Genomic DNA, 24,987 nt, shown 5'->3' on the forward strand with positions numbered 1-24,987 from the left:
AGCCCAGCTATAGGCTCCCAGCTTCCTTGGCACCGCAGGGCCGCACGGGGCGAGGGAAGCGGGCAGCGCCGGAAAGGTCAAACGTGCCACCGGCAGCCGAGCCTCCCGCGGCCGTGCCCGCCAGGGCCATGTGCTGCATGGACCCGTCGTCAAAGGTAGGGCGCTTTGTGGTACCCTTGAGAAACAGTCTGCACCGGGATGCCGGGGGGCCCAGCAGTGGGGCACCTGCTTTGGCCCAGGGTGTGACCCCGTGTCCCAGGATCGAGTCCCACATCGGCGCCCCGTGGGGAGCTGCATCTCCCTCTGCCTGTATCTCTGCCTCTGTGTGTCTCATGAATAAATAAATAACATATTTAAAAAAAAAAAAAAACAACAGTTTGAACCAAAAAGGTTAAAAACGTACACGAGTTATCACCGTATGACCAACGGTTCCAGTCCCAGGTCTGTAACCAAAAGAGTTCAAGCAGTGCCCCCAGGACGGCGTATCACGCGAGCCTGGGGGGAAACAACCCAAACGCCGAGTATCTGACGGGCAGGGGTAGATGAGACGGGGTGTGTCCACACAGGGGGGCACTCCTGAGCCGCCGGAGGAACGCGGCGCCCACACGTGCTGCCGGGGGGGGGGGGGGGGGGGGGAGACTCTGAGGACACGACCCTGAGGTCAGGAAGCCAGACACCAAAGTCCATGTGTCTGAAAAGAGAAATACGCACGGACACACGGACGGGCGGCAGGGACTCCAGGCAGGGGGAGGAGGATGGGGGCTGCTGGGGGCCTACAGGGTTTCCACGCAGGGTGATGGAGACACTCTGGATCTGGACCTGGGTGCCAGCTGCACCCCACGTGGGTGTACCCCACACACCGACTGGACCCTTTCCTGTGGGGGGTTCTCTGTTGCAATCATTTCACCTCAGTTTGAAGAAACGACAGGAAAAGATCCAGCGGGTTACTGGGTGACCGTGCAGGTCCTGGGAAAGCTCAACCCTCAGAAGCCCCACTCCCCCAGCCAGGCACCGTGGCAGAGCTGTGGCCATGAAGGAAGATGGAAACTGCTCATCCTCTGCGGAAGGAATCGGTCCCACTTCTGAAGGACGACCGAGAGCCACCCAACTCCCGGGGGGCGTCCCCCACCCACGCTCTGACCTTGGGTGCCGGCCTTCCTTTATGTCAGCTGTTTGCAGGGGCGAGGCAGGCGGGCAGTGCTGGGGTGTGGGGGGCTGCACCTGCCACAACTTTGTCTAAACTCTCAGACCTGTTTCTACCTTTTGGCAGAGGATTGGTAGCCGTATGATTATTGTTTTAAGGATTTTTAAAAAGTTTACGTGATTTCCATACCCATCATGGGACTCGAACTCATGACCCCAAGACCAAGAATCGCCTGCTCTTCTGACTGAGCCAGCTAGCTGCCCTGATTTTTATTTTTATTCTAGAAATACCAAAGCTGGTCATTTTCTGTTGAAATGGGTTCTTACTTTCTTCCTACTTTGGCAGAAATCAAGACAATGCCTTCTCTCTTAAAACAGCCAGGTAGGCGCACTGCAATCTTCTTTCTCGGTTACAAATAAAATGTAAGAGCCACATGGTATCAAGCTGAGTATCAGATTTAATTAATATTAGGATATTAACCCATGATTAATGCACTTAAAAAAAAAAAAAGGATAAGTCCCAGAGCACCTGGCTGGCTCAGTCAGGAGAGCATGCAACTCTTGACCTCAGAGCTGTGAGTTCAAGCCCCCGGTTAGGTGTGGAGCCTACTTAAAGTCAAGAAGAAAAAAAAAAACCAAAAAACCAAAAAACCAAAATTAAAAAATGACATGCCCAGTGCATGTCTTGACAATTTTGAGCATCTTGTCATAACACGTTTGTGTCGTTGTTATAAAATTTGGGGAGAGAAAAAATAAATAAAATAAAATAAAATTTTGGGAGATGAGCCTTTCTTTTAAAAAAGTATCGATTGACTCATAAACACTATCAGGCTTTCCACAAACCTTGACTTTGAAAGCGACGATTTTGGTGAAAACCGCATAGGCAGGCTACCCCCGTCTGGGCTGGGCAACCCCACTGGTCGCCCCGCGTGGCTCAGGGGGTCATGCGTCCTGCACGCTATCTACACGGGGGTGGGAAATCCGAGGGCATTCAGAGCCTGTTGGCAAAGTCGAGGCCACAGTGTCCAAAATGGATCTTCGGCCTGCCTGAAGTGACGCGCAGTGGCCGGGGAAGTGGCGGACGAAGTGTCAGGACGACAGTGTGGCGGGGGGGCGCAGGGGCCCTGCTGGCTGCCAGCAGGCCCGGGGAGGCGGCAGCCAGATGCCCAACAGCGGGCGTCCAGCGTGGGGGCAGCTGCAGCACCGCCCGTGGCACCTGCCGGGCCCCCTGAGCCCGCGCCACAGTCGTGCCCGCAGAGCTGGCCCCACGTGGAGGTCCCACGGCACCGGCGGCTCCGAGGAGCCTTCCCAACACCTGTCCAGGTGCCTCCGCGGGCGAGTCACCACCCTGACCTCAGCAGGGAAGAGAACCAGGTGTGCTGCCAAGCACGACACTCCCAGCAAGAGCCCCGAGAGGCCCAGAATTCGAGGGGAAGCCAGCATGCCACGCGGGGGCAGCTGACGACACTCTTCATGCCCAATGACCACCACGGCTCTGGCGGTCGCAACTCTTCCTACAGCAACAGTGACCTTCGCGTGGCTCCACAGCAGGAGGCTGAGAATTCATTCCTCGACTTTCAGCCTAGCTGGCTGCCGTGACGAACGCGTGGTCCCTCGTACGTTGTCAAGAGAGGACCCATATAAATATCCATAAAAATATCCATATAAATAAATATAAATTTCCATATAATATCCATATAATATCCATATATATATATCACTAAAGACAGACCTTCCCCACGTTATGCAAGAAAGCCCGACTTTCCCCATTTTGATGGAAAACGGGAAGTGGACAACACGAGCCCGTCAAACCCAGGGTAGTGTACCTAAATTTACTCTTTCAACGATTTTTGGTCTTTTTTTTAAGATGTTATTTATTAACTTATGAGAGACCCAGAGAGAGAGAGAGAGGTGGAGACACAGGCAGAGGGAGAAGCAGGCTCCCTGCAGGGAGCCCAGTGCAGGACTCGATCCCATGACTCCGGGGTCACCCCCTGAGCTACCCAGGGGCCCAATTTTTGGTCTTCTTCAGTCTCTCAGCCTATGACAATGATGCCCACCCTGAGGGGGTGGACACGGTCTTCTCTCCACTAACACCTACCCCAGACCCTGAGCTCCCAAATGCTCCTCCAAATGCAGCTTGTCCACCTTGCCAGGCACCCCAGTGGCGCCATTTGCGGTGGCTTTGACCTGTGGAATAAAAGGACGAAGGCTTCTCCTTCTGAGACTGCTGCGTTGGAGGAATGGCTGAAGGTGCCAGAAGAACCTGCGGATAAGAGGCCGCTTTGCTGTGGGGTTAATGGGAGATACCAAGCCAGGCTTCTACTTTACTTCGCGTTGCCCACACCACATAACACATGAGATGAAGACCTAAGTTGCAAGTGATCTGCATTTCAACTGCTTCACACCTTCACCATTATAGAAGGGTAGGAGCTGCCTGTCGTCAGCCACGGGACAGCTCTTCGCACCCCCTGAGCACGTCTGCATCTCTACACCAGACGACGAGCTGAAGTCCTCTGTGTACACAATGCTCAGGACCCTTGCTGGGTGCAGAGAGAGCACTGAAGTATAAAAAAGCCGCACCGGATTTTGAGAGATGGGGCATTCAGTGGTATATGGCTATATTCTGATGTGACTCTAAGAAGGCAGGTACTCCTGTTGGGGTCCTTTCCACTCTGGGGTACAGGTAGAGGCTTCTAAAATAGAAAGAAAAGAAAGAAGAGAAAGAAAGAAAAGAAGGAAGGAAAGGAAAGAAGGAAAGAGAGAGAGAGAGAGGAAGAAAGAAAGAAAGAAAGAAAGAAAGAAAGAAAGAAAGAAAGAAAGAAAGAAAGAAAGAAAGAAAGAGAAAGAAAGTCCCTACAGTTTAAACCATATTAAATACACTAAGCAGATTAACAGGTCTTGTTTTTTTTTAATTTTAAATATTTTATTTATTTGAGAGACACACAGAGAATGAGAGAGAGTGAGAGAGCAGAGCACGAGTGAGGGGCAGAGGGAGAAGCAGACGCCCGAGGAGCAGGGAGCCTGGTGCGAGACCATCCCAGGACTGCGGGATCACGACCCAGGCCGAAGGCAGACGCCTAACTGACTAAACCACCCAGGCACCCTATAACAGGTCTTGAATCTGGTCAAGGTTTTCCTTAAATCAATGTTCTCCAAGCACTTTATTTTCTTTGCTGTATTCCTACTGAGTGAAGAATGGCTTTTCAAACTTGACATTCTCCGGGGCCTATAAAAGAATATCACACAATAGCTAAAAGGCGTTAGCAACCCACGTGTCCACCAATGGAAGAATGGATAAGCAAACTGTAGTAAATGCACATGCAGTGGCGTGTTGTTCAGCCTTAAAAAGGAAGGAAATTCTGACACACACAACGTGGCTGAGCCCTAAGGACATTATGCTAAGTGAAAGAAACCAGCCCCAAGGGACAACAGTGTAGGATTCTGCTGAAATGATGGACCGAGAGCAAAGTGGTAGAAGAAAAGTGGAATGGCAGTTGCCGCGGGCTGGCATGAGTGGGGATGGGGCACTTGTTTTTAATTTTTTTTCTTCTGAAAGATTAATTTTTAGAGAGAGAGAGAGAGAAAGTGCACACGCAAATGAGGGGAGGGACAGAAGGAGAGAATCCTCAAGCTGACTCCTGGCCGAACACAGAGCGGACACGGGGCTCGATCCCACGACCCATGAGCCAAAACCAAGACCAAGACGCTCAACTGAATGAGCCGTCCAGGCGCCCTGGGGAGTTGCTTAACGGGCACAGAGTTCTAGTTCTGAAGATTTAAGTGTTCTAAAAGATCCACAACAGTGTGAATGTACACTACGCTACCAAAGTATATACTTTAAAATGGTTAGGATGACAAAAGTTTGTGTGTGTTTGATGACAAACATTTTTTTTTTTTTTTTTTTATGATAGTCACAGAGAGAGAGAGAGAGAGAGGCAGAGACACAGGCAGAGGGAGAAGCAGGCTCCATGCACCGGGAGCCCGATGTGGGACTCGATCCTGGGTCTCCAGGATCGCGCCCTGGGCCAAAGGCAAGTGCCAAACCACTGCGCTACCCAGGGATCCCGATGACAAACATTTTAAAAGCTTAAAAGCTTAATATTGTGGAACACTCGAGTGGCTCAGTGGTTGAGCATCTGCCTTCGGCCAAGGGAGTGATCCCTGGTTCCAGGATCGAATCCTGCATCGGGCTCCCCACAGGGAGCCTGCTTCTCCCTCTGCCTGTGTCTCTGCCTCTCTCTCTGTGTCTCTAGGAATAAATAAAATCTTAAAAAAATATATTGAGAATCTTGGTACTGATAGAATACATAAATCTCTTTTTTGTAAGATCAAGGAAAGCTCTGAAAACAAGCACAGAATTAAGGGTAAATAACAAGAAGCTTCATACTCCATTTTCAGACAATTTTAACCCAAATTGAGAAACAAAAATATCCTGGCAACAAATTACAGACTGTTTAGTAAGGGAGAGGACAAAAGGCATTTAGACTTTCGGGGATGAAGTAATCTCATCAGAGCTCAAATATTAATAAGTACATAGGTGGTGGCTGATAGTGAATTCAACAGCTGGACTCCCACATACCAGCAAACGACTAGGCCTAATTTGAATCAAACTCAATCTGAAAAGAGAAGAGGAAGAAAGAAGAAGGAAGAAGAAAAAAGAAGAAGAAAGAAGAAGAAGAAAAAGAAGAAATATATAAAAATGTGTGTCTGGCTGGCATAGAGAAGCCAATTTTTTATTTTTTAAAGCCCTTTCATTATTTTTTTTTTAAGATTTATTTATTTTAGAGAGAGAACACAAGGGGGAGAAGCAGAGGCACTGGAGAGAGAAGCAGACTCCACACACTGAAGGCAGAGCTCGACACAGGGCTGGATCCCCGGACCCTGACATCATGACCAGAGCCAACACCAAGAGTCAGATGCTTAACCCGACTGCACCAGCCAGGTGTCCTTATTTTTATTTTTTAAGATTACGGGCAATTTTGTGCCATTCAGAGTTAAAAATGCCTCTTGCATACCTTGAATTTAAGTAAAAACTTAAAAAAAATAATTTTTAAAAACGCCTGTCCAATCTAAGTACCTCCATTTAGTACCGGAGGTTAACCAGGCTCGTCCAACATGCATGCCCAAGTTTTACTACTTCACCTTCTCACTAATGGACTCAGCCATTTCTTAAAAGTCTTGTCACCATATTTTATTTATTTATTTATTTTTAAAGATTTTATTTATTTATTCATGAGAGACACAGAGAGGCAGAGACACAGGCAGAGGGAGAAGCAGGCTCCACGCAGGGAGCCTGACGTGTGACCCGATCCCAGGGTCTCCAGGATCATGCCCTGGGCCCAGGGCAGTGCTAAACCTGGGCTGCCCTTGTCACCAGATTTTAAATGACAAGCCTACATGTTTCCAAAGCAACAATTTCATGGTTGTGGAACACAGAGGACAGCCCCACCCACGTAGACACGTCTTCACAGCCCTCATTTGCTCCAACACATCCTTGAGATGTGGGCAGGCCACAGGCCACGGCTGGGTCTCCTCTGACACAGGAAGGGACGGCTACATGCTGCCCCTGCAGTCGCAGAGCCCGGGAGTGAGATCAAGGGCAGGAACCGGGTCCCCGGTGTGCCCTACTGCGGGTGTGTGGTGGCCACCTCCGCTGCTTGCCCACGTACAGGACGGGAACCCCTGCAGACTGCGTCCAGCTCCCTACCCAGGGCCAAAGCCTCCACACCTCGTGCGTAAGTCTTTCAGCAAACCCCAGGGTCCATCTCCTTCCCGTCCACCTCCTGCCCTGGCTTCACTGAGATTTCCCAAAGCAGACGGGCATGTTCAATCCAAGCTCCCTGCGTGACACACGAACTCCTGACCCTCCAACAGAGTCCCCCACCTTCGGGGTCCCCCCACCTGGGATATGAGAGAAGAGAGTCTGAGTGGCTCCCAAAAGGGGAGACAGTCGCCTGACTCCTAATGAATTATCTCTACAGCTACAGAAGCTGTGCGGGCGGGGGCGCGAGGGCTTTGGTTACTGAGTTTTTGTTGTTCCTGCCCATGTTCGTGCCAAGTGGCCCTTCTGAACCTCCACAAAACAGAAGCACAAGACAATGTGGCAACAAGAGCAGTAGTTCTTGGGATCCCCAGGTGGCTCAGCGGTTTAGTGCCTGCCTTCAGCCCAGGGTGTGACCCTGGAGACCCAGGATCGAGTCCCACATCAGGTTCCCTGGGGGGAGCCTGCTTCTCCCTCTGCCTGTGTCTCTGCCTCTCTCTCTCTCTGTCTCTCAGGAATAAATAATAAAATCTTTAAAAAATAAAAAGAGCAGTAGTTCTTAAGAGCTTATTCAAAGGACGACAAATTAGGTGAAGTCTTAGAGGTCTATCAGCAATATAAATAATTACGGCCAAGGGCATCTTATCTTTCCCCCACTACCGTACACATCCCGCTCTGCATGGGTTATTTTATCACCAAAACAAAGGCTGCACGGATAAGAGACGCATTGAGTAAGTGAAGTTCAAATAGAAATAGAAATAAAAATGGTGACTGGCCAGTTAATCTACAACCAGGCTCTTCTTTGACCCTCTTAACTACCCGGTGAAACACAGATCACATGTGGTAAGAAATCCCAAGAGCTGTGAGACACATTTGTTACGTCTCACCATTTATCCCTCTATAAAAAGGTATGACTACGGCTCCAGAAATGGCCAGGACGATGCCATGCCGTTTCAGACTCCGGACACGTGAAGCTCTGAAACAGGGTGGGACCAGGTACCGGTCTCCTCATACTGGATTCCAACTTCCACCGGGATAAATAGCTTGGTCATTTTCATGGCTTTTCAGAAATAGAAAGAATGCTCTATTTTGAAGCACATAACAAATCTTCCTAGTCAGAAAAGTTCCACATAACTCACCAAAAAATACATTTCCTTGCCCATTTTAATCATCTGGAACAGCTGCAGTACATATTGCTTAAAAATGTTGGAAGAAACTCACTGCATTTCTTCAACCCAAAGTCTACCAATTCAAGATTTTCAAAAATCTTGAATTGGGTGGAATGCCTTGTAATATCTCATCCCCAGCACAAGGAACAGGTAGAACTCAGAAAAAGAAAGGTGACCCAGTGGCCTCAGGCGTACTCTGTTCCGAGACACCGAGGGATCTGTGCTACCATTAGGAAGACACTATTCAACCATGGGAACCAACAGTCTATACAACAAGGTTTGGTCATCGGAACCCAAAGGCTCCTCAGCCCAGAGCCACCTTCCCTGGAACATGACTTAACCCCCTCTGGGCCTAAGATTGTGATCAGTCATAAACACATGCCCTCTGTCCACCCACATGATTGCTACGTGCAAATACTACATAACCCAGAGCTGTGTATTGTTTTCGTTAGGGAAAATGAAAACCACAACTGCTTTTCCCCATGCGATCGTGAATACATCTCCCATCCACCATTCTCTTCTTTCCTTCCCTCTTGATCACCTGAACTACCAACAGCAGTTATCCTTATCTTGAACGCAGCTTCAGTTTTAAATCACAGGTCCATACGCTCAATGGCCCACTGGACATCTCCACCTGGATGACCCTTAGCTCTGACTCACATGGACAAGGCTGAGCTCCCCAACACACCTGTTTCTTTTTACTTAGTGACACCTTAAAAAAAAAAAAGTTGTTATCTATTTACTGAGAGGGAGAGTGCAAGCAAGCACACACACGTGAGTCAGGGGAAGGGCAGAGGGAGAGAGAGAATCTCAAGCCAACTGCACTTTGAGCGTGAAGCCTGACACGGGGCTCCATCTCACAACCCTGAAGTCGTGACCTGAGCCAAAGAATCAGACACTTAACCAACCGAGCCACCCAGGCTCCCTTCACTTAGCGGCATCTTATAAATGCACCATGGTCAACCCAAAGGGTTAATCCAGAAATCTGGGAGTCATCCTATAGAAATTCAGCCTACTTGCCCCCACAAACCCTACAATCTTCCTCTCAGTGTCTTTCATACTCAAACTCCCCCCAGGATTGGTTTGGAACCCTATCATTTCCCATTCTGCTCGCTGGTCCTAGACTGGATGTCTGCTGAACTCATCCCTCACCCTGCAGCCAGAGCGAGTTTTCCGGGAACTCATGTTCAAGCTGTCGCATGCAGCCTTCACAAGTATATTCGAACTTGTTCACTTGTACACAGAGCCCTTCCTCACCTGCTCTTGACCACCTTGCCAGATGGCTGCATGCGACATTTCAGCATCTGGAATGTCCTACAGCTGGACGAATGTGCCGTACCAGTTCACGTCTTTAAACACGCTGATCTTCTGCTAGAGATAGGCCAGCCTCCCTCGTGGCCAAAGTCCCCTATGAATACTTCAAAACTCAGCAGGACTCGTGCTTCTGCTGGTAATCGTGGTCTGACCTCTTCCTTTTTTTCCTCCTTTGGATGCCCATTCATTATGTTCCAAGTACTTTTATCACACTCAGTGTCACCCTGGGCAGTTGTCAATGGTCGGCCTATGTGTCTTCACCAGTGAACTGTGAAGTCTTGGAGGTGCAATGTCCTTCATTTATCCAATCTTCCAAGAAATAACTACCCTGAACAAGAGTAATTTTGCAGCCTTAGAGCTTAGCACCCAGCCTGGCACACAGGTAGGGCTATATCAACGTAGATATACTGGGGGCACATGATTTGACCACAGATCTACCAGATAAATTCACGCTTCCACTGTGTTCTAGTGCTCTGTGTCCAGTACCTTCTATATAAGAGAAACTGCTGTTGTTATCCAGTTAAACAATTTAAAACATTTTTGAACAATGAACAAGACTGTTAAGCATTCAAGTTTGATGAAAACTAGATTACAACAGGTAAGTCAAGTTGTTGCTGAAGACAAGCTCTCAAACTTACAAGTGACGTTTCCATTTAATTTGAGTAAACTTCTGTCTAAAATTTCCTCCTTGTTGAAAGGAATCGGACCCAAAAAGAGACCCAAAAGATACAGGAATGGAAGAAAAAAATCGTAAAAATAACGTCCCTAATTGCCACCATCATGTGCTGATGTGGAAGTGGCCGCTCAAGAGTATGAATGTTTGGTGAAGTTTAAAAATACATATAGTCAGACAGATGGTTACAATCATCTTTTGGCAACACCAGTCTTGATTTCATGTGAAAAAAAGGCCCCGACAAACCACACAGCCTTCAGCTGTTCCCCACACGAGGCGCACGCGGAGGCTGCTAACCGCCAGCGCCCGGGCCATCCTGGCATCCGAGAGGCACGCGGCTACCTGACACCGGCTTCCGAAGGGGCCGGCAAGGAATCCAGAGACAGTCCACTCTGGGAAAACTCCCCTCAGAGTTAGATTTGCGCGTGGAGCAGTCACGGCCACCTAGGCCGGGCCTCCCCGGAGGGCGGCCCAGGACCCGCGGGTGAACGCGGCTCACCTGTCTGCTCCGCGAGCGGGTGTCTCGCTGGCCGCTGGCAACACATCACTCCGCAGGAAGGAGAAGGCTTCCCGGGTCACTCGGGAACATCGTCCCGCACGCTTACAGACTCGGGGTGCAAGGCCACCAGCCCAGGGAGGTTGTTTTTGAAACAACCTAAAACTACGCTAGCTGCGGGGAAGCCCTGGGTGGCTCAGCGCTTTGGCGTCTGCCTTCAGCCCAGGGTGTGATCCTGGAGACCCGGGATCGAGTCCCATGTCGGCTCCCCACAGGGAGGGCTTCTCCCTCTGCCTGGGTCTCTGCCTCTCTCTGCATCTCTCATGAATAAATTAATAAAATCTTTAAAAAAAAATACGCTAGCTGTGAAGAATCGCGGGTGCTGATATCAGCGTGTGTCTTTAGTGGGGCCACTTCTCCAAGTGGATCTTTTGCTGCTCATCTCCACACTGTTCGGCAGGACCAGCAAAGGAGCCAGGGTCCCGGCGGAGCAGAGCGCGGCCTCCCTGGGACCCGACCCCACAACCAGAGCACAGCCTCCCGGGGTCCAGTCCACGGCCCTCCGCGCACCTGCCCCAGTGCGTGACAGCCCAGGATGGAGACCCTGCGTGTCCCCCAGCGGAGGACGACCACCCTGCCACAGCACGGGCTGCGGGGAGGACACGGGGCCTGCGCTCTCCACAGTGGAAGCCCCGCTGTCCTGTCCCCACCGTGTGCACATGCAGGACCCCCAACAACATAGAACCCCCCCAGGCTCTGAGGGTACAGCAAGACGGGAATCCCGAAGCAGCTCTGGCCCCAGCATCCCCTCCCGGAGGAGCTGCCCGGACCGCGGCCCGGGTCCTTACGGCCATTAGGGCTTCCCGAGACTGGTGGCCACCAGAGCCGCCCACCATCCCCCAGCAACCCCCCCTTCCTCCCGACCCCTGTGCCCGGGCTAGACCCCACGCGCTCTGTGCCACCTGCCCTCTGCGGTCCGTGCACTCCACCCCTACCAACGTCTAAGTTCTACCTCCGGGAAATCCTCTCCCCAAAACCCTTAACAAAGGTGCTGTGCTCTCTCCCGCCCGGCCCGGCGCCGCTGCGAACCCAGTCTGGCCGCGGGGTGCGGGGTGCGGGGTGCGGGCACGTGCCCAGCCAGTCGGCCTCTCAGCTCGCCACCGCTGACAGCTCAGCCCAGGTCCTGCTCTGCTGCGTGGTCCTGGGCACCCCTGGCCCCACCCGCTGGACACGTCAGCATCCCCGGCCTGGGCCCTGCAACCAAGGGTGTCCCCGGGCGGTGCTGACGGTCCCCTGGCACAGTCCCCCGGTGGAGGACCGCTGCCTGAGGCTGTCCTGACCGCAGCCGGCCGCCCCGCCGGAGGGCTCCACCCTAACACACACCACAACCCGCGAGCAAAGGAACTCCCCCAACCCAGGGACACCATCACCCCGAGTCCGCTCCCATCGCTCCATCTTCACGTACGGTGTCCACCCGCCTCTCCGAGCCAGCTCGAACACTCCTCTGAGGTGTCACTGCTGCCCCTCCCATCACCGCCGTACCCCCCCCCCCAACATAGGGCTTCCCACGGCAGCGCAGGCCTCATCCACCCGCAGGTCACCTCGCCCTCTGTCTCCCCTCGTCGTCCCACAAACACGTGCCGGGCTCCTTCCCTGAGTCTCTAGGAACCTAACAGGGGTGGGTACTTGTCCTCCTGGTCCCATGACGGGTAGGAGGAGAGGGGATCTCGGGGCCCTCATCAGACCCTCTCCCGGGAGAGGCAACCAGGGAGCGGCCCCTGTGGCGGGAAGCCCAGAGAAAGGGGGCTCGGGGGGGGGTCTGGGGGCTGTGGTGTGACTCGGAGAGTCGCCAGAGGGGGAAAGACAGGTGGGGCCTCAGGCACCAGGAACCTGAAATCCCAGGAAAGGACCCCAGCATCAGGGGGTGAGGCTGTGGCTCGAGCGGAGCTGCTCTCACCAGGGTCCGATCCCAGAAGGACCTGCGGCGGGGCCGGGGCCACGCAGGCCGTCACACGGACAGAGAAGGCCGCGCAGTTCTGCCCTCGAGGACTCAGGACAAGTTCCCGGCGGAGCTTCCTACAGACCTGGGTGCAGACGAGGAGGACGCGGGGAGAGCTGCAAAGGTCCCAGAAGCCTTCGCCCACCACCTGCTTCAAGAACAGCCCAGTCAGGGACGCCCCGTCCCTCCTAGAAAACATACATTAGAAAACCGACAGGCTCCTGACGCAGAGCCCAGGAGCGGGCGCGCGGAGAAGGCTGCTCACCTCGGGTCGGTCTCCTCGAGCGCTTTAGCGCTTCCTGGCTGTGTCCCCGTTCACGGCTGGGGACGGCGGGGGACGGCTCGTGGGGTCCGGGAAGGCCGGTCCCCAGGGAGAAGGGCGCCGGGGCCTCACACAGGCCAGCAGCCTTCCTGCCGGGCCGGGCCTTCTGGCAGCAACCTGCTTCCCGCCCACAAACCCGATGCTGCGGGAGCCGGGGCGTCGGGGGAGGCCCGCGGGGGCCGCCTCAGGGGCGGGGGGCGGGCAGGGCGCCCCCGGACACCCGTGTTCAGTCCGCAGACGCCGAGCCGGGCCGTGGGGAGCTCTGGGGATGTGACCCTGGCCGGAGGCCCTGGACAGACCCGTACCCCGCCCGGCGGGCCCCACCCGACCGCGGGGGGACATCCTGGCGGCAGAGGGGACGACGGGGCAGGAGGAGAGACCCACGGCGAGAGCCCCGGTCCCCGCTGCTGGCTCTGAGGGCCGGAGGCAGGGACCTGCCAACAGCCCGCGGCCCGCCCGCCAGACGACGGGACCTCCGGCCTCCAAGGGCACGGGTGGGCCCCGGCCCCAGACAGGCTTCCACGGTGCGCGGGGGCGGGCGCGGCAGCGGGCCTCTTAAGCTGCTACGGTCACGGGCCGCGGCGACGTCCGGTGCCCGCGGCGGAAACCGGACCCAGCACCTTCCGTGCAAGCGGCGTTGTGTCCCCCTTCACAGATCCGGGCAGGCGGGCTCGGAGCGGGAGGGCAGCGCGGCCGCGGCTCTGCCCACAGTGGGGCCTCTGTCCGCAGGGGCCGCGCCCGACGGCGGGGACGGATGACCAAGGGGCGGCCGCGGGACACCTCTGATATGCACGGGCTTTGTTTTACAGACATTTCTTACACAGCTGTCAGGGGCCCTGGGAATGTCCTTGACTCAAGAAAGACAAAATAAGTCCTTGGCAAACTGAGCGAGGAAACTGCTGTGTAAACCAAGGCAGCGTCGAACAACACCGCACACACAGGTACAGTAACTGGGACCCGCTGCCGGCCCCCCCGTGGGGAGCAGGGAGTTCCCGGGTCACCCTGGCGTTTCTGACAGGGAAGACAGCAGAGCTTTGCCAGTACACGCACAACACGCAAGAGACGGCCGCTTCTTCCTAAATACGTACGGAGGCTGCCTCCCCTGAAGAACATACGGGAAATCCGGTAATCTAAAGACCCTGTAAGGAGGCTCGGCCGGCAGAGGACTGGAATCCCTCTGCGTTTCTCTCCATAGGGCTGCTTGGAAACATGTGGTGAGCATTAGGTCAAGCTGGCAAAAATGACACTTTCACAGAGTAAAGAGCAGAGAAAAATTAAGCAGTAAACCCGCAAACAACTGATTTCTCATTTCCCAGCTCTCCTCTTCTGGTCTAAGGTCAATAAACTGGAGACACAAGAATACCAAGCAGGCCTTGAGTTTCCGTGAGCATCTACTAGCTTGCCGCAAAGGTGGACATGACCCATCAGGATCACCAGTGCATTGGCAAAATTCAGCATAACTGCCGAAGGACAAAAATTACTGAAAGATCAAGAGTTTTCACAATATCAACATTTTGGTTTTTTTTTTTTAAACCTATATGTTTGAACCTGACAAGAAAAAAATATAGGTAAGCAGTTGACCCCTTTACTATGAGGACTTGGAAGCAGGCAGATGAAAGAGATAAAATCCGCCAGGCAATCTTGACAGATAAATTCAAGTATGTACTTTAATGCCAAAAAGTAATGACGTATTATAGAAATGATTTTTTAATTATTTCTAAATATTACATCTATAATACAGATATAGTCACATCTCACAAAAGTTGAAACATGTGCATGCCTGCTTTTTTATGGACATGTCTCCCTTCAAAACAGCAACCCTGCAAGTAAGAAAGATGGGTTCCCTGAATCCAAATATTCCCCTGGAGGGGCTCCAGGGCCAGAAAAAAAAAAATGTGAGAAATCCATAAAAGGAGAAACATCAAGAAAAGGAGAGAAAAGTTGGAGCTTGAGGTACTATTATTTGCAAATCCACATTTTCCACCTGGCCCTTAGCTGAGAAAGACAAGCACTCCGGTGACTTCTTCGTAAAAGAGAACCTTCCAAGACAGAGGCACTCACAAGGGGTCAGATCACCCTTCCACGCATAAAGCAGTTCCTTCTAATAAAACACACAAGAACACGATTCACTGGACCACGTTTCTAATTTGGCTGAACACCTGAAAACACAGTTTTACTTAGATTAAGTGGATGGTTTCAAAGGGCAGGAAACACTCGTTGAAAACAAAACTTCACATTCAATCACACGAGGGATTTTTTGAGAGAATCAAAGCAGAACTTACGTATATTTGATCCCTCTTGTATCGCTGGTGTAAGTTATGCATGATGGAGCCCCCGTGGAGTTCCGTCAACGTGGCCATGTCATCTACGCCCTCCTCGGTCGTGGGGTGCATAGCGGTCACCTTCTGCTGCGTGATCGTGCTCTGCTTGTAAGTGAATACCTGGCGGGCAGAAGGAATCCCACTGTTTAGTGGTCAGCAACGAACAGTGTCCCCGGACGTTTCCCCACTTTGAAGTACAATCTCAGTACAGTTTCCGCGACAAGACCCTGAGTCGGCACTAGAAAGCGCACGGCAGAGAACCTCCGCATTCTCTGCGCCACCATCTCCTTCTAAAGGAAGCTATCATAGGACAACCGCTAACAGACGTTCCCAGACGACAGCGGTTCCCGCAGCAGCCACCCCTGGGAATCGCTCAAATCATAAACTTACGCTTCACTGCTCTGCATGTTTCTCCAATCGCTATGAATCCGTAAGGGTGGAGAACCCGCCTAACCAAAGTTTTCGAAAGTACTTTGGCTTCACTGTGTAACATCTCACATGGGATCACACGATGTATTTCAAGACTTCATGATAACCGCTCTTCAATGCAAGTGTCACATAAATTCCCCACGCAGTCGGATTTGTTCAAACACGTATTTGCTTAGAGGCTGGAACGCATCATCACAGGAGTATTCTAAAAATTTCCTTAAACCCCTTCTTGGACTAAAATCGGTTGGTGTCCTTGACAGCTGTCTTCCTTAAAATTCCAAGCATCACGGATACGTGCTGCACACGTGCGGTGGCACGCACAAGCCAGAGCTCGGATGGGAGGGGACTGAGCCCTGAATTCACACGCATTTCCACAATCTACTCCACGCTTCTCTACCACTGCTGACTTGGTGCGGGATTAACTGTATTAAGTCAGCTCCACCTATTGATCAAAAGTTGGCCAACTTCACCTACAAACACGTGTACGTAACAATCATCTGGCGGCGTCTACTCCACAGTTATTCGTTTTATACTTTTGTGACATTCATCCCTAAAAAACACGAAGGTAGAAAAGGCAGGGGCCTAAACGACGTGAAAGATGTACCGCGTTCGCATGCGCACACACTTCACTGGCGCGCAGACGCAGAATGACTTTCGGAGACTATCTGCAGGACTTCCTGACTGGGGAAGTCTATTTTTACACGTTGACTGGTTGCCTACGTGGCAACAAATAGCATGTTATTGCAAACGGAATGACCCACTAAGAAAAGCAAAAGTACCAATCCGATGGTTTTCAGAAGCCATAAGAAATGGCATGTTTTATGTTTCTAGAGGAAAAAAATAAGACTTCAGCCGTGGCATCTCTGCCACAGGAACCACAAGAGTTGGTAGAAACCAGTCCTGAGAAACTGCTCCAGGCGAGGGCGGACACCTGACCATGTCCTGTCAAGGCCGGCCGCTGTCCCCAGCTGCTTCCTGGGGCCCAGACCTCCCGCAGGACACGCACCGGCCGCAGCGGCCCACCTCCCGCCAGACAACCAGCCCCGCCACGTAGGCACCCAGAGGGCAGGACAGGCCGGGGCGCTGCCCAGGGAGTGCACGGAGGGGCGGGCCATGGCCAAGGATCAGCATTCAAGAAAACAACCCTCGGGAACATTCAAGAGTGTGGACGCACGTTTAGGACACTGACCCTCCACACTAACTCAGACCCCATGGAAAAAAATTAAAGGGAGGGATTCAGACCAAGGCTCGGAGTTGTCCTGGAGCATCTGGAAAGGCCCAGAAGGGAACAGCTAAAATTCTCTACTCTTCCCCAGCTTGCTACATGCCAACAATGCTAATCCAGGCAGGTTTTCTTTTCTTTATTTTTTTAAGACTTTATTTATTTGAGAGAGTGTGCGTGTGAGTGCACATGAGCGGGGTGACAGGCAGAGCGACAAGCAGACTCCCCGCTGAGCAGAGGGCCCAACGTGGCGCTCGATCCGGGGACCCCAAGACCCTGACCCGAACCCAAGGCAGACGCCCAACCGACTGAGCCACCTGGGCGCCCCAAGCAGGCTTCCTGGAAACACCAACAACTGGGCTGGTACTTGGGTCTCACACCTGCAGGGGCTGTGAGGGTGGCCAGCCGAGGAGTGCAGAGAATCCCGTGCCGCCTCTCTGCTCCTGGCACACTCGGGAGGCTCGTCGTCTCCCCGCGCTTGCTCAGAGCTCCCGCCAACCCGGGGGCAGAATGGTTGCTCCGGTTCCCAGGGAAAGCTTCTTGCAGGAGAGAGGAGGGCAGCAAAGCCAGCACCCTGTCTCCTGCCCAAGCCCTCCCAAGACTCGTCATCAGCAAGTCCTTCCCCACATGGAAACAACTCCTCCTGCTAACTGTCTCTGAGTATATGGAGAATTCCAGAATTTGAGGATAGAAAGAATTCAGATTCCCCAAACGGCCTTCTGTATTTATACTGAATGTGCCTTTGGAAATGATCATAGATAGCCTACAACTACAACACTTAGACATTAAGAAATTATTTATGTACACCCCTACCTATAACATACACAAGGAAATATCGATGTCGTATATAAACGTGTATCTTTTTTAAAGCCCTGGGAATAGCAAGACCATGTGTGGACTCAAGTCCAGAGCGGAGCACAAGGGCACTGGAGGAAACGGCTACACACCACACAGCTCCCCACCTTCGCACACCTGGCCTCAGGTCTGCAGGGGCACGCGGTGTGCCAAACGTGGGCACGTGCCCATCCTAGGGGTGGGAAACCCAGAGAACTGGAACCCATCCTTCCCACACCCTCAAGGACGCAGAACCATGCCGGAGATAAGGGTCACATAAACAAGAGACTGTGAACAAAAACAATAAAAACACGATGCCAAGACGGAGGCCAGCAGCTGCTCAAAACACTAATTATCTCCAGAGAAGGAGAAGAGTAGAGAGAATGTGTTGGCGAAGGCAAGGCCGGGGTGGCCACCCCTTCAGAGCCGGGCTGACACGGGTGAGGATCTTCCGAATGGTGCGTGGCACACGGCAGGTGCTAAGGAAGGAGGGGGGGGGGGGTCTCATAAACTAAGGAAACCCGTTCATTCAACCAAGTATTTACTGGCGTGGCCTGCGCACTGGGAATAGAGCTTACATTCCAACGAGAGGAAGGAAACAAAACCAAATACACAAGTAAACACCGATCACAGATGGTGATGAATGTTTGTGAACATAAATGTGGGTAAACGGACTAAGTGCCGAGAGACGTTACTTTCTAGGAGGAATGAGGCCAGCCTCGCCGTCAGGTAACAACGCAGTAGAGACCCTACGGGGGGAAGGCGTGGATCCAGCCCCCTGCAGCAGCGTGTTGATGCGGGCTGGCTGAATGAGCACCTGATTTAATTTAGAAAGATTTCAAAGGATTAATGAGACCCACGGTCTTACTCAAGAATTTTCAGGCGAGTCCCTTGAAGCGTCAAAAGTCATTGGTATGTAAAAAAAAAAAAAAAAAGTCATTGGTATGTGCAACAATTAACAGGGTATTACTTACAGGAGATTATTCCCAAATAGCAGGAAAACGCTAGGTTTAAAGAATGGAATTCTTTTTACAGGAATTTTTTTGGGGGGAACAGCAGCCAAAATACAGTAACAAAACGTATTCCGTAAAAACCCAACTCAGAGTACGTGGAGTTCCCTGAATGGAGCGTGTACTAGGAGAAAGGCGGTAAGGTTGAGAAGTGGGGGAAAATATGGAAGATTAATAGACAGGAAATCAATTTAGAGAAAATGCAGCCTCAGAACAAATAGCTCCTGTTACAGAAATACACGCCACCGGTCACAAGACCAGACCGGATTAGGCACGGGAGCAGAACCAAGGAAACCAAGAGTGTCGGAAAAACTACTCGGAAGGCTTGTCTAACGCTGGGTTCACTTCTGCAGGAAAAATCTAAAGGAATGGAGCCAATTAATTAGATTAAAAAAAAATAGCTGAGCCACTGTCAACCCACTTTTACTTTTAAGCTTAGGACAGCGCCTACACTGCAAGGACGCTCCCACCACGTGGGGGCAAGAGGCTCTATGACATAGGGTTCTATAATCTATACACAAGATTTCTCTTACTACAAGTCATTGGAAGCCCCAGTCATAACATTTGACTTTTCCAATTAAAGAGAAAGGAAAAAGAAAGGAACCCTGGCACGTCCTCCCTTGATGGATGGATGCGATGGAGGGTATCCTCGGTCTGGGCCACCTTCTCTCACTGTATCCTAGAATTCCTGCGAGAGTAGTTCTCAACTCAGCACCTGCCTCCTCCGCCCCCGGGACACGTGGCAACGTCTGTAAACATTTCTGGTCGTCAGAACCGGGGGAAGGAGACGGGTGCTACTGGCATCAGGTCACCAAAGGCCAGAAATGCGGCGAAACAGCACTGAATCGTTCAGTTTAAATGTCAAGAGTGCCATGTTGAGATGCCGCGGTCTAGAAAGGCCAACCAACCAGAGGTCTGCGTCGACACTAGGGGAAGAAATGATGTGGACAAGCTGATGTCTATAAACAGGACCTTTCATGAAGTATAAAAATATTTTAGAAACAAAGAAATAAAAACATAGAAGAGAGGTTAGCCAAAGATCGGCATGACAATACTCTGCAATTTGGTTTCTGGTTCTTCCTTATTTGACCTAAGTTAAGAGGGTGACGGTGGCGAGGACCAGGATGATGTCTAGGCATTGGGGTTTGCTCATAGCCGCCTTACTATTTTCCACCGTCCTGGAATTACGGTCAGATACGAAGGTCCAGCTCCTTCCGGGCCACACGCATCCTGCGACTCTCCCTTGAGGTCTCAGCCCCGAGGTTGTCCTCTCAGGAGACGCCAGTGTGGCGAAGGACACGGTGCCGGCCTCCTCCTCCTCATTCTGTTGTGTGTACAGTCTTCCCAGCTCCCAGGACAGCCTGTAATCACTCATCTAATCTGTCATCTTGTGTGAAAATCACGTCCAGGTCCGCCACTCTGGGACCCCAGGCCAGTCTCTTTCAACTCATTTGACCACAACGCACCGTTAGAAATGTTTTATACCGTAAACCACCATGCACACAGTTTCAGAAAACACCTGTCACGACGTTTGACGCATCTCAATATTTTCTCTCCAGCTTCTTTTAAATGCTGGCTGTGAGCCTCTGAACTGATTTCACACCCATTACGTGTTGCCAACCGTGGTTCGAAAGTTCTGCGAGGGCAAGAGGCATGCCTACCCGGTTCTCCGGGGCCAGTCTTGGCCCACGATACAGACTCAACAAACACGGAACAAACGGTCCTGGCTCTCCAAATGGGCATAATGTATATGGAGAGGTAGTGGCGGGGGGGTGGGAGGGTGATGACCACAGCACGGCCTTGGAGTACCGGAGGCAGATCTGGCTGGGTTCATTTCTCCTAGATCTACGCTTCCGAGAGCTTAGGAAAAATGAGCACGGTACTTACACCTGCTCTGGCCCCCGCTTTTCTTCCACCTACAAGATAGGAATGGGAAGAACAAGAACTCAGAACTATCACTGAGGCTAAAGAAAATGATGGAGGGAAGAGCCACAGTGATTGGCACCAATGGGGGCCGAACAAAAGGTGCCTAATCCCACGAGGAGGGGCAAAACACAAGGAAGAATGAAGAAGGTTCTAAAAGGAAATACACCAATTGTCTTTGCACACACAGGAGCCCGGGCACGAGCCTGGAGACTAGCTGCATGCCGGGAGTCAGCAAAGGGGGGGAATCAGCAGATGGTTGGTTCTACGTTTTTTTAGGACAACTGGAACCTGTACGTTGAGGAGCAGTGTTGAATCCAGAGAAAACCCAGACAGGCCAGCCAGATCTGTGCAAAGGGATTGAAAACGTCAGGTTTTCATCGCTCCTGGCGGGTGCCTCTCTTAATTTAATTTCCTTATTTCGTTCGTTTATTGGCTCACGAATTCACGACTGCAAGTATGAGCCAAGACAGAGGTTCAGGCTTCTGCGTCCCCCCACGCGGCTGAGTCATGAAACCAGTCACGGGAACCAAAGACGGGCCTCCCCACGGCCAGCCCCACTGACTCGAGGCTCTCCGTGCCGACCTATGTCCCCGGCACAAGCCGTCTAAGAGGACGCGGCCTACTTCGCCGAACATCTGCCTTGGCCTGTTTCTGCTGCCCCCTCAGGAGACCACAGAAAGATGAAGGAGCAGAGAAATGTTAGACTATTCTACTGTTTTATTCAAAAAAGATTTTAGGAAAATCTGCATGAAGAAAATCTCATTGCTCCAGCTGCGTTAGGAAGCACCTTGCAAAGCTCTCTCGTGTACATCACAAGGCGTTAAGGCCGTCTTTGCACCTTGAAGAATCCAGGGTCAAGAAAAAGCACGATGCAAGTATTTTGTCATCACAGTTATGCTAAATCATGATAAAATTATACTATGCACATAGTATAATAACATGTTTAATTTTTCAAATGCACACACAGATACACACCCCAGTAACTGTGTGCACACAGATACACACCAGCAACTATACTCTTGAGCACTCATTCTACCTAGATGAAAACTTATGTTTGCACAAAAATGTGCACACACGCATTTATAGCGGCGCTGTGTCTAAAAAGCAAAAGCTGAAGAAGCCACTCCCAGAAGGTTACACGGGGTATGATCCCATGTATATAAGATTCTTGAAATGACAAAATTATAGAGAATGGAGGGCAGGTTGGTGGTTTCTCCAGAAGTTGAGAAGCTCGTGGGGGTGAGAGGGTAATGGAGGTGCTTTCAAGGGGCCACATGCTGGATCCCAGGGATGATGGAAAGGCTCTGTGTCTCCGTTCTGTGTCAAGACCCTGGCTGTGATATTGTTGTGCTTGAGATGTGCGAGATGTCATCACTGAGAAAAAGCAGGTAAAGGGTATATGGAATCCTTCTGTATTATTGCTCCCTGCAGGGAGCCTGCTTTTCCCTCTGCCTGTGTCTCTGCCTCTCTCTGCGTCTCTCAGGAATAAATAAATAAAATATTTTAAAAAATAAATAATAAATAATTTTTTTAAAAAGTCTGGAAGAAAATATACCAGAACTCAATAACGGACCACATGCATGTAGAGGTTTCTTTGTTTATACTTTTCTACCTTTCCCATTTTCTCAAGTTTCAAAACATTTCTAGCCTTAAAAAAAAAAAAAAAAATCCAGTCCAATCAAAATCACTATCACTGAACATACCTGGCTATGAATAACTGATTCAATTAATTTTAAAAAATGACTGTCGTAGAGCTACTTGTGCAAACTAACAAATGACATGGTGCCCCCGCCCCCAGAGTCACCGGCCTTTGGAAGGAGTAAGAGCTTCTCCTCCCACCTACTGGGACTGAGCGGGCTAAGCTTCAGTCCAGAGAAAGCACCAAGCAAGAGGCTCGGGTGGGTAACAGCCCAACGGCCCCGATTCCGGGCTCCCTGCGCCTTGGACAACTGGTTCACCAGTCTTCACTTCGGAGGTTGCTCATTCCCGGTCCTAAGGCCCTGGCCCTCGTCCAAGGGCTCCTTTCTGATCCGTCTCTTCTGAGTCGGAAGCCTGGACCCTGAAGCATGAACCTGAACTCCGGTGTCCGACCTCCATGCCCGTAACTGCAAACCAACTTGACGTTTCAGAAGCATCTTTACCCCCCGCCCCCCCCCACACTGGACCTCCACATCCTACCCCGTGCCTCCCCCCATCCTCCCCCTCTCTCAGGGATGACACCCTCATCACCAGCTCCCAAGCTTGAAGCCTGAGTCAGTCTAAAGCCCCCGCCCGCTGCCGGCCGCGTCTCCTTCCCAAGCCCACCCTGGATGACCAACATCGCCCGGACTCCATCTGCTCTCGCCTTCCTCCCCTGGCACCTCGCAGTCTTCATCCGACCCCCACCACTGCGCTCTGGTTAGTGCTTCTGCCCCCCGTGTCCCACGGCACGAACCTGATCATTCTCAAATCAGAGTCCGAGGAATGTTTTTTGATGCTGAATTGAGTTTAATGATTAAAAAAGTATTTTCCCCCAGACAATCTGTCTTTTCTAAAGACAAATTTCCTTGGCACTGGTAACTTTGAACTGGAAGAAATTTTCAGAGGTGAGATTCTGGTTCCTTGGGCTGGGGTTTCCCCAAATGGGATCAACTAGGATCTTTCTAGGGAAACACCACTCAAGTCTGAACAGCGTGGACGGTGGCGGCTCTGAAGCCCCCGTGCTGCCCAGCGGCCAAGCAACGTGAGCCTCCAGCTGCTGCGCGTGTCACCCTCAGCTCCCCACTGTGGGGTTAGGGTCATCACACCTGCACTCGCGGGGCAGGGAGATGGCAGCAAGACGATGTGCAGGAAGGACTCGGCGCAGGTCCCGGTGCGCGGCAAGGACCCCGGCGTTGGGCTGGTGGCCGTGCTACCAGGAGCCTCACTGGCCGCGCACCGACGGCGGCTCTCTGCTCCCGGTCACCTCCAGGTGAGGAATCATCTCAGTGTGGCTTCCCTGCAGCGTGTTTCCCGAGGGGCCCCTGCCACCTGTCCCAGCACGCCGGCCGAGGTGTTCCTCCCGCCCACCCGTCCTGTGTCCCATGCCCAGTCACCTGCCCTGGGCTCCTGCAGGTCGCCCTTGTCCAGGCCTCCCCCCACCCCGCCCAGCCCAGCTCGGCCCGGGTGCCCTTCTTCGTGCAGCCCCTCGGCCAGAACCTCTCCTGCCCCGCGCCGCACCACGAGGACGCTGGAAGTGCTGACGTCCTGGGAACCGCTGCCGGGAAGGGGAGCCGCACGGGGCCGGAAGGGGGGGCCGCACCAAATCGCGATGCCACCGCTGTCGGGGGGCTGTGCGGCCGTCCTCGAACAGCAGGCCGTCGTGAGGACCCAGGTGGCACGTCCCGGGAACCCCGAGCCTTCGCTGCCTCGCCAAATGCCCGGCGCGGGTGGCTGCTTACACGCCAGCTGCCCCGCCACGGAGCTGAGATCACTGGGCGGGCGCCCCTCGGTCACCCCAGCCCAGCCCCGAAGCCTGAGCCGGAAACCCACACCTGTCCTTTACTGGCTGCTCTGCAGCGGCCTCGGCCGGATGACAGCAAGCCCTTGGCTGCTCTCAAGTGAAATGAAAAAGGCCTATTTGAGCCAAGCACGCGCCCGTCCCCGAGTCGAGAAACAGCGGAAACACTCTTATGAGTCCCGGCTTTAAGCTCCAGGTTTCTTGCAGCCGCTCATGCCCCAGTGTCAAGTAGAAGACAAAAGACTCAAAGTATGTGGTCCAGTGAGGAAGCAGAACCGGGATGATTCCGGATCGAAGCCAGAAGTCACTGTGGCTGAACGTCTACACAGGCGCACGAGAGCCGCGGGGCTCAAACCGGGGGTAAAAGAACTAGGAGGAAACACGCCCCCAGATAAGGAAAAGCCAGAGACAAAGCACCACAGGCCGGAGCGCGGAGTAACGAGCTCCCACACCTCCCCTGCATGCCAACCCCACGGCCCTGCCAGGGAAATCTCTAGAAACAGCAGCAAACTACTAGAAATACTAAATACTAAAATGTAAAGGAGGCAGAAGGCCTGAAAGATTGTTGACTGGAAAACCTAATAGATCACTAGGTGAATGGGGCAAAGGTCTCTTCAAAAGAAGTGTATTTAGGGGACGCCGGGGGGGGGGGGGGGGGGGGGCTCAGGGGTGGAGCATCTGCCTTGGGCTCAGGGTGTGACCCCGGGGTCCCGGGATCCAGTCCCACATCAGGCTCCTGTGTCTTTCCCCAAAAAGTGCCAACAAGGACTTGTTTCTCCGCCAAGGTCTATGAACCCGAAGGATATAAGAGCCCTGCACACCCTCTGTGGGAAATCTGGCCCGAATACCTAAGCGCCAGACTACCTGAGGTTTAGAAACTTATGGGA

At 52.4% G+C, this 24,987-nt stretch overlaps 1 protein-coding gene across 2 annotated transcripts in view; it reads right to left on the reverse strand.

Annotated features, from left to right (window-relative positions):
• Positions 1-24,987, reverse strand: part of MYO10 (myosin X) — a 194,132-nt gene that overhangs the window by 100,805 nt on the left and 68,340 nt on the right. For both annotated transcript variants that reach the window (XM_041749479.1, XM_041749478.1), the window contains exon 3: positions 15,163-15,321. In XM_041749479.1, the coding sequence (XP_041605413.1) occupies positions 15,163-15,273 (111 nt within the window). In that variant the 5' untranslated portion in view covers positions 15,274-15,321. The remainder of the gene's footprint in view (positions 1-15,162; positions 15,322-24,987) is intronic.

The sequence above is a fragment of the Vulpes lagopus genome, chromosome 3 (assembly GCF_018345385.1).
Source record: "Vulpes lagopus strain Blue_001 chromosome 3, ASM1834538v1, whole genome shotgun sequence".
Lineage (NCBI taxonomy): Eukaryota > Metazoa > Chordata > Mammalia > Carnivora > Canidae > Vulpes > Vulpes lagopus.